The sequence below is a fragment of the Podarcis bocagei genome (genome assembly GCF_964188305.1).
Source record: "Podarcis bocagei genome assembly, chromosome: 2".
Lineage (NCBI taxonomy): Eukaryota > Metazoa > Chordata > Lepidosauria > Squamata > Lacertidae > Podarcis > Podarcis bocagei.
This window is the reverse complement of record NC_138126.1, coordinates 4,300,418-4,312,247: the sequence shown is the minus strand read 5'-3', so window position 1 is coordinate 4,312,247 and position 11,830 is coordinate 4,300,418. Positions and strand designations below refer to the sequence as shown.

The following is an 11,830-nucleotide window of genomic DNA, read 5'->3' as shown; positions in this document are numbered from 1 at the left end:
ACATTTCATTTCTTTGCTTCCCTGACCTCCTCACACCTCCCTTTTTTGTATTCCAATTCAATTAGTTGAATGAGCAATTCCTTTCCCTCTTTGTTTTTGTCTTAATCCTTTAACTTAATATATTATAACTTTGGATTCTCACCTGTTAACAATCCATTTTTACATACACCTTTATAACATTGCTGCTAAAACCACTTAACTTCATTCTGACATCATTCTAACATTCATTAATTTTGCAGTATTTCTGTAAATAGTCTTTAAATTTCTTCCAATCTTCTTCCACCGACTCTTCTCCCTGGTCTCGGATTCTGCCAGTGCATTTTGTTTTGTTCTGCCTTTGTTGTGTCAAAGTTAGCTCTCTTCTGGTCCTTCGACATAAACACAGCAACCACCCCTCAAAATGCACCCCTGGTGTTAGGGCTTTCACTGAATGACCATGAGCAATATCCCAGGCAGCTAGGGGGTGACCCTCCCTGGAGAGAAATGCCCCATCTTGCCCATCTGTGGGGGTTTGGCTTTGCTCCTGCGGTCAAGGGTCTTGTTGCTCACTTGTTATTAAAGTTGCCTTTCGCTACCGCTGCAGGAAATCGAACCCTTGAATTTCTCACTAAATAAACGGGAATATAGAGCTTGCCGGCTGGGAAGGGAATTTCTGTTTTGCAAGGAGGGGGAGGCGGATCTCCTGCCGCTCCCCCTCCCTCTGGGTCAATGAGCTGGGCTTCCTAGAGAGGCAGGAAGGGGGGTTTTATGGGGGGGGAGGCTATTTGGAGGGGGAGGGGTCTCCATCCTCATTCCAGGAAGAGAAGCGGACTTGGAGAAGAGGAGAAAGAGGTGCCGCATATTGGGGGGTTATTTGGGAAGGGGGGGAGAAGGATTTGCTTTCCCTCTGCCTGCTAGGGCAGCTAGGAAAGGAGGCGGGAGGATTGCGGGGGGGGGTGCAAAGAAAAGCAGGGAGGGGGCCTGCCCTTTCTCTGTACAAATCATGGAGGGGGGGGGCTGGATGCAGGCCATCCTGTTGCAAAGTGGGGTCCCCCTCCCCCAACAGGGTTTGCATTGCAATATCCTTTTCGAAGCGCAGAGATCAAGCCAGGCTCCCATGGTGGGGGGAGTGGGCGAAGATACTTGAGACGAACCACAAAAGGGTGACACCCCCCAGTGGAACTTAATTACAAAGGGATTTGCAGCCCCACCCTGTGCATGTTGACTCAGAAGTCAGTCCTTCTCCGTTCAAAGGGGGGGGGGCAGCCCCATTCCACCTAGTGATTCCCCTCTCTGCTACCCTCCATCTCCCTTCTCACTGCTGCCCCCCCATCGCTCCCCCCAGGCTCTGCCTCCTGCGTCAGGGAGCCGGTCTGAGCAGGGAGGGGTGAGCTCCTCCAGGACCCTGATCTGCTCCCCCCTCCGAAATCTGCTGCTGAAGCCCCTGCCACAGTGGGGCGGAGATGGGGGGGCAAGCAGGGGAGAGGAAGTGGAAGCAGCTGGAGAACAGGGTCACCTCTGGATTAGGAGAGAGGGGGGAGATTTCCAATTGGGTGGGGGGTGAGAGATAGACAATGTCAAGGGAAATCGGCCTCCGGAGCTTCCTGAGTAAGGAAGAGGCTGATGTGAGAAGGAAGCAAAAGAAACCAGAATTTACTTCTTGGGAAGGGGGCTGACCCCCAGCTAGTCTTGGGGAATGAAACTGATCCCCCCCCCCCGCAGATTTTGATGCTCTTTTTTTCCAAAAAGAGGCTTCTCCAGATATCCTCTTGGGACTTTGTCGGAAAGGAGAATCAAATCTCCCAGGGGTGGGAGATCTGGCCTGTCTTGCAGGATTGGCCCAGCGCAGAGGTGCTGAGGGACTTTCTCTGCCGGTGCTGCCAGCCTCACTCCCGCCTGGCCTCGTCCCCATCCAGGTTGCCAGGAGGGCCTTTATAATACTGTAGGTCTTCTAAAGCCCACCACCTGGGCAATGCTCACACAAGAACCCTGCAAGGTGGGCCAGGATGACAGCCAGATTAATGGGCAGGGCCAGAGGACAGAGTTGGTGGGGCTATGGGGCTGAGTCTAAGCTTTGTCCAGGAGCTGCCTGCCTTCCAGGAATTTTTTCCTGCCACACAAAAGCCCCCCAGGAGGCAGCTGGGAAGTATTGGAAAGAGGGTGTGGCACTGGGGAAGTTCCTGAGGGCCAGAGAGAGAAAGAGAGAGGTGACTTGAGGGCCAATTCAGCCCCTGGGTCTGAGGTTCCCCACCCTGTAGTTTGGGTGCTGGGCTTCCACCAGGGAGACCCTGTCTCCCATCCCCCTGCTCAGGAGGGATGCCCTGTGCCCAGTTTGGACCCCCTGATTATTTCTCCTCCTGTCCTTCCTCACAGTGTAGGGAAGATAAATGGGGACACACACACACATAGGTTCCTAAGAGGAAGGACTAGGGGGCCATAAGCCACTGAACTTCATATCTCTGTCCCCTAAACTACAATCCATGTTAGTGCATAGAGTGCTCTAAATATTTCCATCCACTCTTCCTGGGTGGCTGTTTGGGGGAAAGGAAAAGTGAGGTCTGCAGAGGTACTGACCGTAATGCTTTCTGCGAAGCTTCATTCAGAGTTTGGGATTTGATCCTAGAAGTTTACAAACCGAAGCTGAATGTTCCCTAAAAACTCATGCAGCTTATAGTATTATAAAGTTCCTGTAGAAAGAATTACATCTTTCCAGTTCGCTGCCTGCACTCCCTTGAAGGGAACCACAGGAGAGCTGGTCCCTATTATGATAATCTCAAGTGTTCCAAAGCTTTCCAGTTTTGAGCAATGAGTTGATAAGCAGCTACTAAAACAAAGGGAATGAATCCCTGATATCTCAAATCAGCATTTTCATCTATAAAAATGGTTAACATTCACAAAGTTGGGGTACATAGTACATTTGGTTTTCACTAACACTTCCTATATTTTTCATAATATGTGTTTGGATTTTGTATTTGTTGTAGAATTTATGAGTATTACTTTATTAATATTGGTAATTATAATTTCTTTTTTTAAAAAAAAATAATTTTTATTGGTTTTTACACATATTTTCCAGCATTTTGCATTTTATTACTATACTTTTTGCCATAAGTCCAAATCCTACATCAACTATTCTTAATCCTTTTCGCAGTAATTTGTAAAATTCCTTACAAAACTTCTTGTAACCCTACAAGTGATGTTAATTGGTTACAATTGTCTTTCAGATACATCATAAATTTCTTCCAGTCCTTCAGGAAAGTCTGGTCCTGCTGATTCCAAAGTTTCCCCGTTAGTCTCGCCAACTCAGCATAGTCCGTCAATTTCATTTGCCACTCTTTTGTTGGCATTTCCTCCTGATTCCATCGTTGGGCTAATAGTATTCTTGCTGCAGTGGTCGCATCTAAAAACAAGTTTTTATCATTCTTATGAATTTATGTACCTACAATATCAGGTAATAGAGCTTCTGGCTTTTTTCAAATGTATATTTTTTTAAAATTTCATTGTAAATCATTTCCCAGAAGTGTTTTACTTTTTACCTTCCCGCCACATATTGTAAAACATACCCTCTTTTCCCTTACATTTCCAACATTTATTATTATTTGTGGGGGGGCTTTTTTTGTACATCTTAGCTAGTTTCACTGGTGTTATATACCATCTGTACATCAGGTATTTGTAATTTCTAAAAGGTATGCTATCTGTGTAAATGTCTCCCACCCAAAATAAACCCTCCTTTCTGTGAACCGCCCTGAGACCTCCAGTTATAGGGTGGAATATAAATTCAATAGATTGTTGTTGTTGTTGTTGTTGTTGTTGTTGTTGTTACCATCATCATCATTTCTGCATTGTTCTCCGTAAAGAGCTGCTCCCTACATTGAGTGCATCGTGGCAACAGCTGAGAGAGTCCCAGAAGTGGCCCAGTTTATGCCTCCTCCTCCTCCTCCGTCCTTTCCACTGGCAGCGCAATGGCCTCCGAGCCCCCCTCTGAACGGCCTCTTCTTAAAGGTGGAGTGGAAAGAGGAGTCAGGCAGCTTCCTCAGGTAGGGAAAGAGCAACGGGAGCAGGGAGAAGGGAAGAGGCACAGATGGGACCACCCAGCCTCCCTCTGTTGAGTGGGGATGATGGGGATCTAAGAGAAACTCTGTCTTCTTCCTCTTCTTCTTCCAGGCCCTCTTGACCTTTGAGGAGGTGGCTGTGTTTTTCACGGAAGAGGAGTGGGCTCTGCTGGATCCTGGCCAACGAGCTCTGCACAAGGAAGTCATGGAGGAGAATTATGAGATGGTGGCCTCTCTAGGTAAGGGCATATTTTTATTCCTCCTGGCTGTTAGACGTTGAAGGTGTGAATCTGCTGTTTGAGCCATTTATTCATGTTGTGTCTTCTTCTTTGGCGACCCCTTGTAGCCGAGTAAGATTGTCTTCCATGAACGCGGTCTTAACGGTGTGTCCATAAGTGACTATAGAGGCCAATTCTAGATTCACACATCCTTCGGCAGTGGGGACATAGGTTAATTACGGTCAGCCTTTGCCAAACGTGCTTTCATCTTTGCTTGTTTCTCCCTCTTCTCCTGTGTTTGTCTTTCTTCAAAGTCCATGAAGCCTTTTGTAAAGGCTATTTTCCAATTGGAGCACTTACAGGACAGTGTTTCCCAATTTTCTGTGCTTATACTGCATTGTTTTAGATTTGGCTTGAGAGCATCTTGAAACCTCTTTTGTTGTCCTCCGGTATTTCACTTTCCATTCTTAAGTAGTAGTTGCAGTTGATGTTGAATATGTAGTTTCTAGCAATGCTGTATATTTGTTGGTAGACAACTCTTCAGAAGCCGATATTGTGGTATGAATTCACAAAAAGACTCATCTTCTTTGGCGATCACTCGTAGCCGAGTAAGATTGTCTTCCATAAACACAGTTTTAACAATGAGTCCGTGACTGTGGAGGCCAATTCTGGATCCACACGTCTTTCCACAGCGGGGACATTGGTTTCCGGGCGGGAGTTGATCACAGTGTGGATTTGCCAAGCGTGCCTTCCTCTTAGCACATTTTCCCCTTGCATCCTGGGTTTGAGTGTCTTCAAAGCCCATGACACATTTGGTAAAGGCTGTTCTCCAATTGGAGCGCTCGCAGGCCAGTGTTTCCCAGTTGTCAGTGTTTATACTACATTTTTTTAGATTTGCCTTGAGACATTTAAACCTCTTTTGTGGACCACCAGCATTACGCTTTCCATTTCTAAGTTCGGAATAGAGTAGTTGCTTTGGAAGACAATCATCAGGCATCCGCACAACACGACCACTCCAACGAAGTTGATGTTGAAGAATCATTGCTTCAACACTGGTAATCTTTGCTTCTTCTAGTACACTGATATTAGTCCTCCTATCTTCCCAATTTTTCGGAGACACCGTTGATGGAATCTTTCAATGAGTTGGAGATGGTGTTTATAAGTGGTCCATGTTTCACAAGCATATAGTAAGATTGGTAGTAAAATAGCTTTGTAAACAAGCATTTTGGTTTCTCTGCGAATGTCCCATGGAGGAGCCGGATGTTGTTCACAAATTTATCTGGGCAGCCAATTTTCAGAATGACAGTCCACAGGGCATTATGATTTACAGTGTCGAAAGCCTTAGTCAGGTCAATAAACACTATATACAGGGGTTGGTTTTGCTCTCTGCAGAGACTCATAGGATAATAATGATGGCATGAGGTTTACTGGTCCATGTCATTTAATAGTTTTTAATGGGCCACCAGATACTTTGCTGTTTACTTCACAAGATTAATATTTTTGAATATTTGTACAGTTACATATGACATAAACAACACTTCTATTTTACTTATTCCGCATAGCAGGGACTCTGATACTCAAGTCTGAGCTCATCTCGTCGTTTGGAACAGAAAAGTACACTGATGTTGTCCTGGAGAAATTGCGAGGTACATGCTTCCACTTGGCTGTGAGATTGTAACTTTCAATGTCTCCTTTCATGTGTAGGAATATTAAAAAAGCCGTTTTGGATCAGAACGAGGGCCCATCTTTTCCAGCATCCTGGTGCAGGTTACAGATCAAGGAGGAAGGACAAAACTGAATACAGAGTCATAGCATTTTCACAGGAGGGGGAAAGTGTCTCTCTCTGGATGTGGCTGCACTACAACTCCCGCCATCCCTGGTCATTGGCCATCTTTGCTTGGGTTGATGGTACTTAGAGTCCAACCACATCTTGAGGGCCATAGATGCCTCATCTCAGCATAGAAGGTTCTCTTGGTGCTCAGTGTTACATGGGAGTTGAAGGTAGAACTGGATACTAGGGGTTATTGAGGCTATTTTCAGATTACCTTTCCTATAAATTTGGTACATAGGAGAGAAAGGAATCCAGGAGATGTTAAAAGAAGAGAAGGTGCTGATTGGTCTTGCTCTCTGTTGAGTTGCTTTGTTCTATTCATTGAATATCTAACAATATTTTCCTATCCCCACTTTAAACCAGGTGATGGAGGAGGCAAGCAGAATATTGAAGGGCCATCTGTAAAGTACTTCAGTGTGAGTGAACACCTTAGCACAAATCTACAAACTAACACTGGGGAGAAACTCTTTAAATGTATAGAGTGTGGAAAGAGCTTCAGTGAAAGAGGAAAACTTACCGTACATCAACGAATTCACACAGGGGAGAAACCATTCAGATGTATGGAGTGTGGAAAAAGCTTCAGTGAAAGAGGGAAACTTACTGTACATCAACGAACTCACACAGGGGAGAAACCATATAAATGTATGGAGTGTGGAAAGAGCTTCAGGCGGTGTTCACATCTTACTAGACATCAACGGACTCACACAGGGGAGAAACCATATAAATGTATGGATTGTGGAAAGAGCTTCAGACAGTGTTCACACTTTACTAGACATCAACGAACTCACACAAGGGAGAAACAATTTAAATGTAAGGAGTGTGGAAAGAGCTTCACCAATAGTGGAGTGCTTAGAAATCATCAACTGACTCACACAGGGGAGAAACCCTTTAAATGTTTGGAGTGTGGAAAGAGCTTCAGTAAGTCTTCACAACTTATGATTCATCAACGAACTCACACAGGGGAGAAACCATTTAGATGTATGGAGTGTGGGAAGTGTTTCAGAGAAAGAGGAAACCTTACTAGACACCAACAAACTCACACAGGGGAGAAACCATTTAAATGTATGGAGTGTGGAAATAGCTTCAGTAAGTCTTCACAACTTACGATTCATCAACGAACTCACACGGGGGAGAAACCATTTAGATGTATAGAGTGTGGGAAGTGTTTCAGTCAGAGTGGAAGCCTTATTTTACATCAACGAATTCACACAGGGGAGAAACCATATAAATGTTTTGAGTGTGGGCAGAGCTTCATTTGTAGTGCAAAACTCACTGTGCACCAACGAAGTCACACAGGAGAGAAACCATTTGAATGTATGGATTGTGGGATGTGCTTCAGCCAGAGTGGAGTACTTATTGTACATCAACGTACTCACACTGGTGAGAAACCATTTAAATGTATGGAGTGTGGAAAGAGCTTCAGTCACAATGGAATACTTACTGTACATCAAAGAACTCACACGGGTGAGAAACCATTTAAATGTGTGGCGTGTGGGAAGTGCTTCAGTCAATGTTCACAGCTTACTTTACATCAACGAAGTCACACAGGGGAGAAACCATTTAAATGTATGGAATGTGGAAAGAGCTTCAGACATGGTTCACACCTTACTTTACATCTACGAACTCACACAGGAGAGAAACCATTTAAATGTATGGAATGTGGGAAAGTTTTCATTCAGAGTTCAGCTCTTACAACACATCTACGAATTCACACAGGGGAGAAACCATTTAGATGTATGGAGTGTGGGAAGAGCTTCAGTCGATGTTCACACCTTACTATACATCTTAGAACTCACACAGGGGAGAAACCATTTAAATGCTTGGAGTGTGGGAAGAGCTTCAGTAAGAGTGTAACTCTTAGAAAACATCAGCAAACTCACAGAGGAACAATGGTTTAAGTAGAAGGAGTGTTGAATGTGTTTCAATTATAATGGAGTTATTGATTAAGACATGGACTCTCACAGGGGAGAACCCATTTAGATGTATGGAGTGTGCCACGTTTTTCACACAGAGTTCATTTTGTGCTTCATGTCAACAAACCCATAGAGGGAAATATCATGTACTGTGTTTGGTGCTCTGGTGTTTGTATGGAATGTTGTGCAGATATGTATTAAAGCAATGGAGGTAATGTCTCATAATAGTAAGTGTAATGAAAGATACAATGTACTGTTAGTGCTGCAGAATGCTACTGTAGAGTGCTCATTGAAAGTGAACATGTGCTGAGAGTCTGTTGATGTTTGGTCTTTGAAGAGAGAATTGGGAATCCAGAGTTGGGGAAAATGGAGCACAACAGTGGTGTTTAGGAAGCAGGATTGGCTGTAGAATCCTAGAACTGTAGAGGTCAAGGGGAGTCCAACGATCCTCTAGTCCAACTCCCTGTTATAAGAACAGCAACATAAAACCCATACAGTGGTACCTCGGTTTACATACGCTTCAGGTTATATACGCTTCAGGTTACACACTCCGCTAACCCAGAAATAGTGCTTCAGGTTAAGAACTTTGCTGCAGGATAAGAACAGAAATTGGGCTCCAGAGGCACGGCGGCAGCAGGAGGCCACATTAGCTAAAGTGGTGCTTCAGGTTAAGAACAGTTTCAGGTTAAGAACGGAGCTCCGGAACGAATTAAGTACTTAACCCGAGTTACCACTGTATATTCAAACGTTTTGGCTGTGATATTCCTTAATTACTATCCACTCATTATTACCTTCTTGTGTTGAGTTTCCTCTCACTGCTCCCATTCTCCTTACTAATTGTAAGTACTCTATCAATTTGGTTTGCCACTCAATCTTTGAAGGGATGGTTTCGCTTTTCCAGTTTCTTGCTATTAGAATCCGTGTTGCAGTTGTTGCATACATGAATAATGGTCTAAATGTCTTAATTTCTGCTGTCATGATACCTATTAGAAATGCCCCGGGTCTTTTAGGGAATGGGATCTTAAAACATTTTCTTTAACTCATTATAAATGATGTCCCCAAATTCTTTGATCTTTTCACATTCCCACCAAATATGCATATATGTTCCAATTCCTTTCTTACATCTCCAGCATAACTCTGACCTGTTCTTGTACATTTTGGCTAGTGTTGCTGGTGTCAAATGCCATCTATATAACATTTTCATGACGTTTTCTCTTAGGTTCATGCATACTGTAAATTTGATATCCACTCTCCACAGTTTTTCCCACTGATTCATGGATATGTTGTATCCTAAGTCTTGGGCCCAACATATCATAGATCCTTTCACTTCCTCTTCCTTTACCTCCCAATCCAGAAGGAGGTTATACATTTTTGTAATATATTTACTCTTAGATTAGAGGAGCTCCTTTTCAAATTTAGAAGTTTTATTTGCAAATCTTTTTCCTTTGTCTATAATACTAAATCTTTCCTTCAGTTGAAAGTATTGTAGCCAATCTGTTAAATATAGTCTAATTTTTCCAAATTCTTTCAGCTTTAATTTGTTGTTATTCTCTTCCAGAATCATTCTATACCTTGCCCAATCTCCTTGCATATTCTTTCTTTATTTTTACAGCCATGGCTTCCAGTGGGGAGGTCAACCAAGGGGGTCTTGAGTTCCAGAAGGTCTTTATGTTTATTCCATATCTTATATAGTGATTTACTTACTATATGATTCAAAAAAACCCTGCGGACCTTCACCTTCTCGTATATCATATTTGTGTGCCATCCCAATGATTGTCATAGCCCTCTAGATCAAGTAGTCTTTCAAGACTATCCAATCTTGGATCCACACTAAGCCGGCTGCTGCATGATACAATTCCAAATCAGGCAAAGCAAATCCTCCTCTCTCCTTTTAGTCTATGAAAATTTGGTGTTTGATTCTTGGTTTTTTGCCATTCCAAATGAATCTTGCTATATCCTTTTTCCAATTTTTAAAGCAGTTTATACCATCCAAAATTGGGATGGTTTGGAACAAAAACATCAACTTAGGCAAAACACTCATTTTAATTACAGAAATTTTGCTCTAAAAGGAGAGATGGAGCCTACTCCAGATTTCCAGGTCCCTCTTAATCTCCTTCCATAGTTTAACGTAATTATCTTGATATTGATTAATACATTTATTTGATAGCCAAATTCCCAGATATTTTACTTTTTGCTTAATTTGTAAGCCAGTAATTTCCTGTAATTCCAATTTTTCCTCTGAACTCATATTTTTAACTACTAAATTGTTTTTCTTTTTATTAATTTTGATTCCTTCCAGTTGTCCAAATTCGTTAATTATCTCTGTTGCCAATGGGATACCTTCTTTGGGGTTTCTGATTGTCACTATCACATCATCCGCATATGCTCCTATTTTGTATGTTTTTTCTCCAATCCTGATACCTTTTATTCTTTCTTCTTTCCTCAGTTCATTCAGCAAGGTTTCCAGCACTAGTATGAATAAAAGGGGGGATAGGGAGCACCCTTGTCTTGTTCCTTTCCTAATTTCAATGCTATCTGTGATATTGCCATTGATTATTAGTTTCACTCTTAGTGAAAAGTAGATGGATTCTATACCTCTTTCAACCCTTTTTCTGCAGCCCATTAAGTTTATCTATTTTTTTCATAAAGACCCATGAGATATTATCAAATGCCTTTTCGGTGTGTATGAGCATCATGGCTGCTTATTTTTCATTTTTGAACTCCAGATATTCTAATATATTGATGATGTTCCTGGTATTATGTTGAATCTGGTGTTCTGGAAGGAATCCTACCTGGTTTGGAGGAATTATATCTTTTAGTACATTTTTCATGTTCCAGTACATGTTCCAGCCTCTGTATTCCTTTCCTCATCTCTTTCTTCATTTCTAATAAAATTGATGTTAAATCAGACTTTGTGTCCCCTTCTGCAATTGATCCTTTTATCTGACTTTGTGTTGTAGTTGAGCCTGGAGGTGTGTTTTTCTGCCTGTATTAGCCATAGTTTTGTCTGCAACAATAGAAGCAGACACAAAAAAGCGTATCTATATATACCCTTTCCCTCCCTTCTCCCGCTGTTCTCTCCCTTCCCTACTTCCTTTCAAATATTCAGAATACAAAGTAACAAATAAAAAATAAAGTTCCAGTTATTATTTAAGATATTCAGAATAACTAAACGATTTTTAACAATTTTCAACAATTACATTTATGTATTAAGTTTCAATTTTTGATTTCTGTATAGAGAGGAGAAAAAGCAAAAGGGAGGAAGGAGAGAAAGAAAAGAAATAAAATAAAATAAGTAAAGATATATATATATATTGCTTTCTTTTCCCATCAATGCTTGTGTTGTTGTTTAGTCGTTTAGTTGTGTCCAACTCTTCGTGACCCCATGGACCAGAGCACGCCAGACACTCCTGTCTTCAATGCTTGTAATTATATCAAAATATCACTAGATGGCACTTTGTCCTTTATTATAGAGAAATACTTAAAAGAAAAATATAAAACCCCTGCAATTGTTTTTTAGCCACACTCTGTCACTGTATCTCTGTAATTCCATCCTTAATCTCTCACTCTACTTTCTCATGGTGTACTTTCCCTCTAAACTAATATTTTGATATTTGGTTTCCTGTTTTCCCTCTTTCACTACAACTTATTTGCAAAGCTTCCCAGGATACAAAAGAAAATAATAGAAAAGAAAACTAAAATAAGAAAGCCTTTAAACCCAACTTTGTCTCCTAATACAAACAGAGGTTTTACAAGTCTCCTTTCTTATTTGCAAAAAACATGTATCTCAGCAGAGTGATTCTTCCTTCTGGGGGTTTTAAAACCAAATATCCCTATACT

General features: G+C 42.0%; 1 protein-coding gene across 3 annotated transcripts; it reads left to right on the top strand.

The window, feature by feature from the left end:
• Window positions 1-731: 731 nt before the first annotated feature.
• LOC308580623 (uncharacterized protein) lies at window positions 732-10,900 on the top strand. Of its 3 annotated transcripts, none has more exons than XM_081182551.1 (5): window positions 732-831; window positions 3,834-4,013; window positions 4,141-4,267; window positions 5,812-5,892; window positions 6,441-10,900. In XM_081182551.1, the coding sequence occupies exons 2-5, from the start codon at window positions 3,939-3,941 to the stop codon at window positions 7,973-7,975; spliced, it is 1,818 nt and encodes a 605-aa protein (XP_081038677.1). In that variant the 5' UTR covers window positions 732-831; window positions 3,834-3,938; the 3' UTR covers window positions 7,976-10,900. The 3 variants fall into 3 exon arrangements, with proteins under 3 accessions (XP_081038677.1, XP_081038676.1, XP_081038678.1); XM_081182550.1 differs by having other exon boundaries at window positions 5,809-5,892; XM_081182552.1 differs by lacking the exon at window positions 5,812-5,892.
• Window positions 10,901-11,830: the final 930 nt, after the last annotated feature.

Coding starts and splice junctions, on each gene's coding strand:
- LOC308580623 (XM_081182550.1), top strand. CDS start 3,939: ATGGCCTCCGAGCCCCCCTCTGAACGGCCTCTTCTTAAAGGTGGAGTG. Junction 4,014..4,140: donor GAGTCAGGCAGCTTCCTCAG/GTAGGGAAAGAG, acceptor TTCTTCTTCCAG/GCCCTCTTGACCTTTGAGGA. Junction 4,268..5,808: donor TGAGATGGTGGCCTCTCTAG/GTAAGGGCATAT, acceptor TATTCCGCATAG/CAGGGACTCTGATACTCAAG.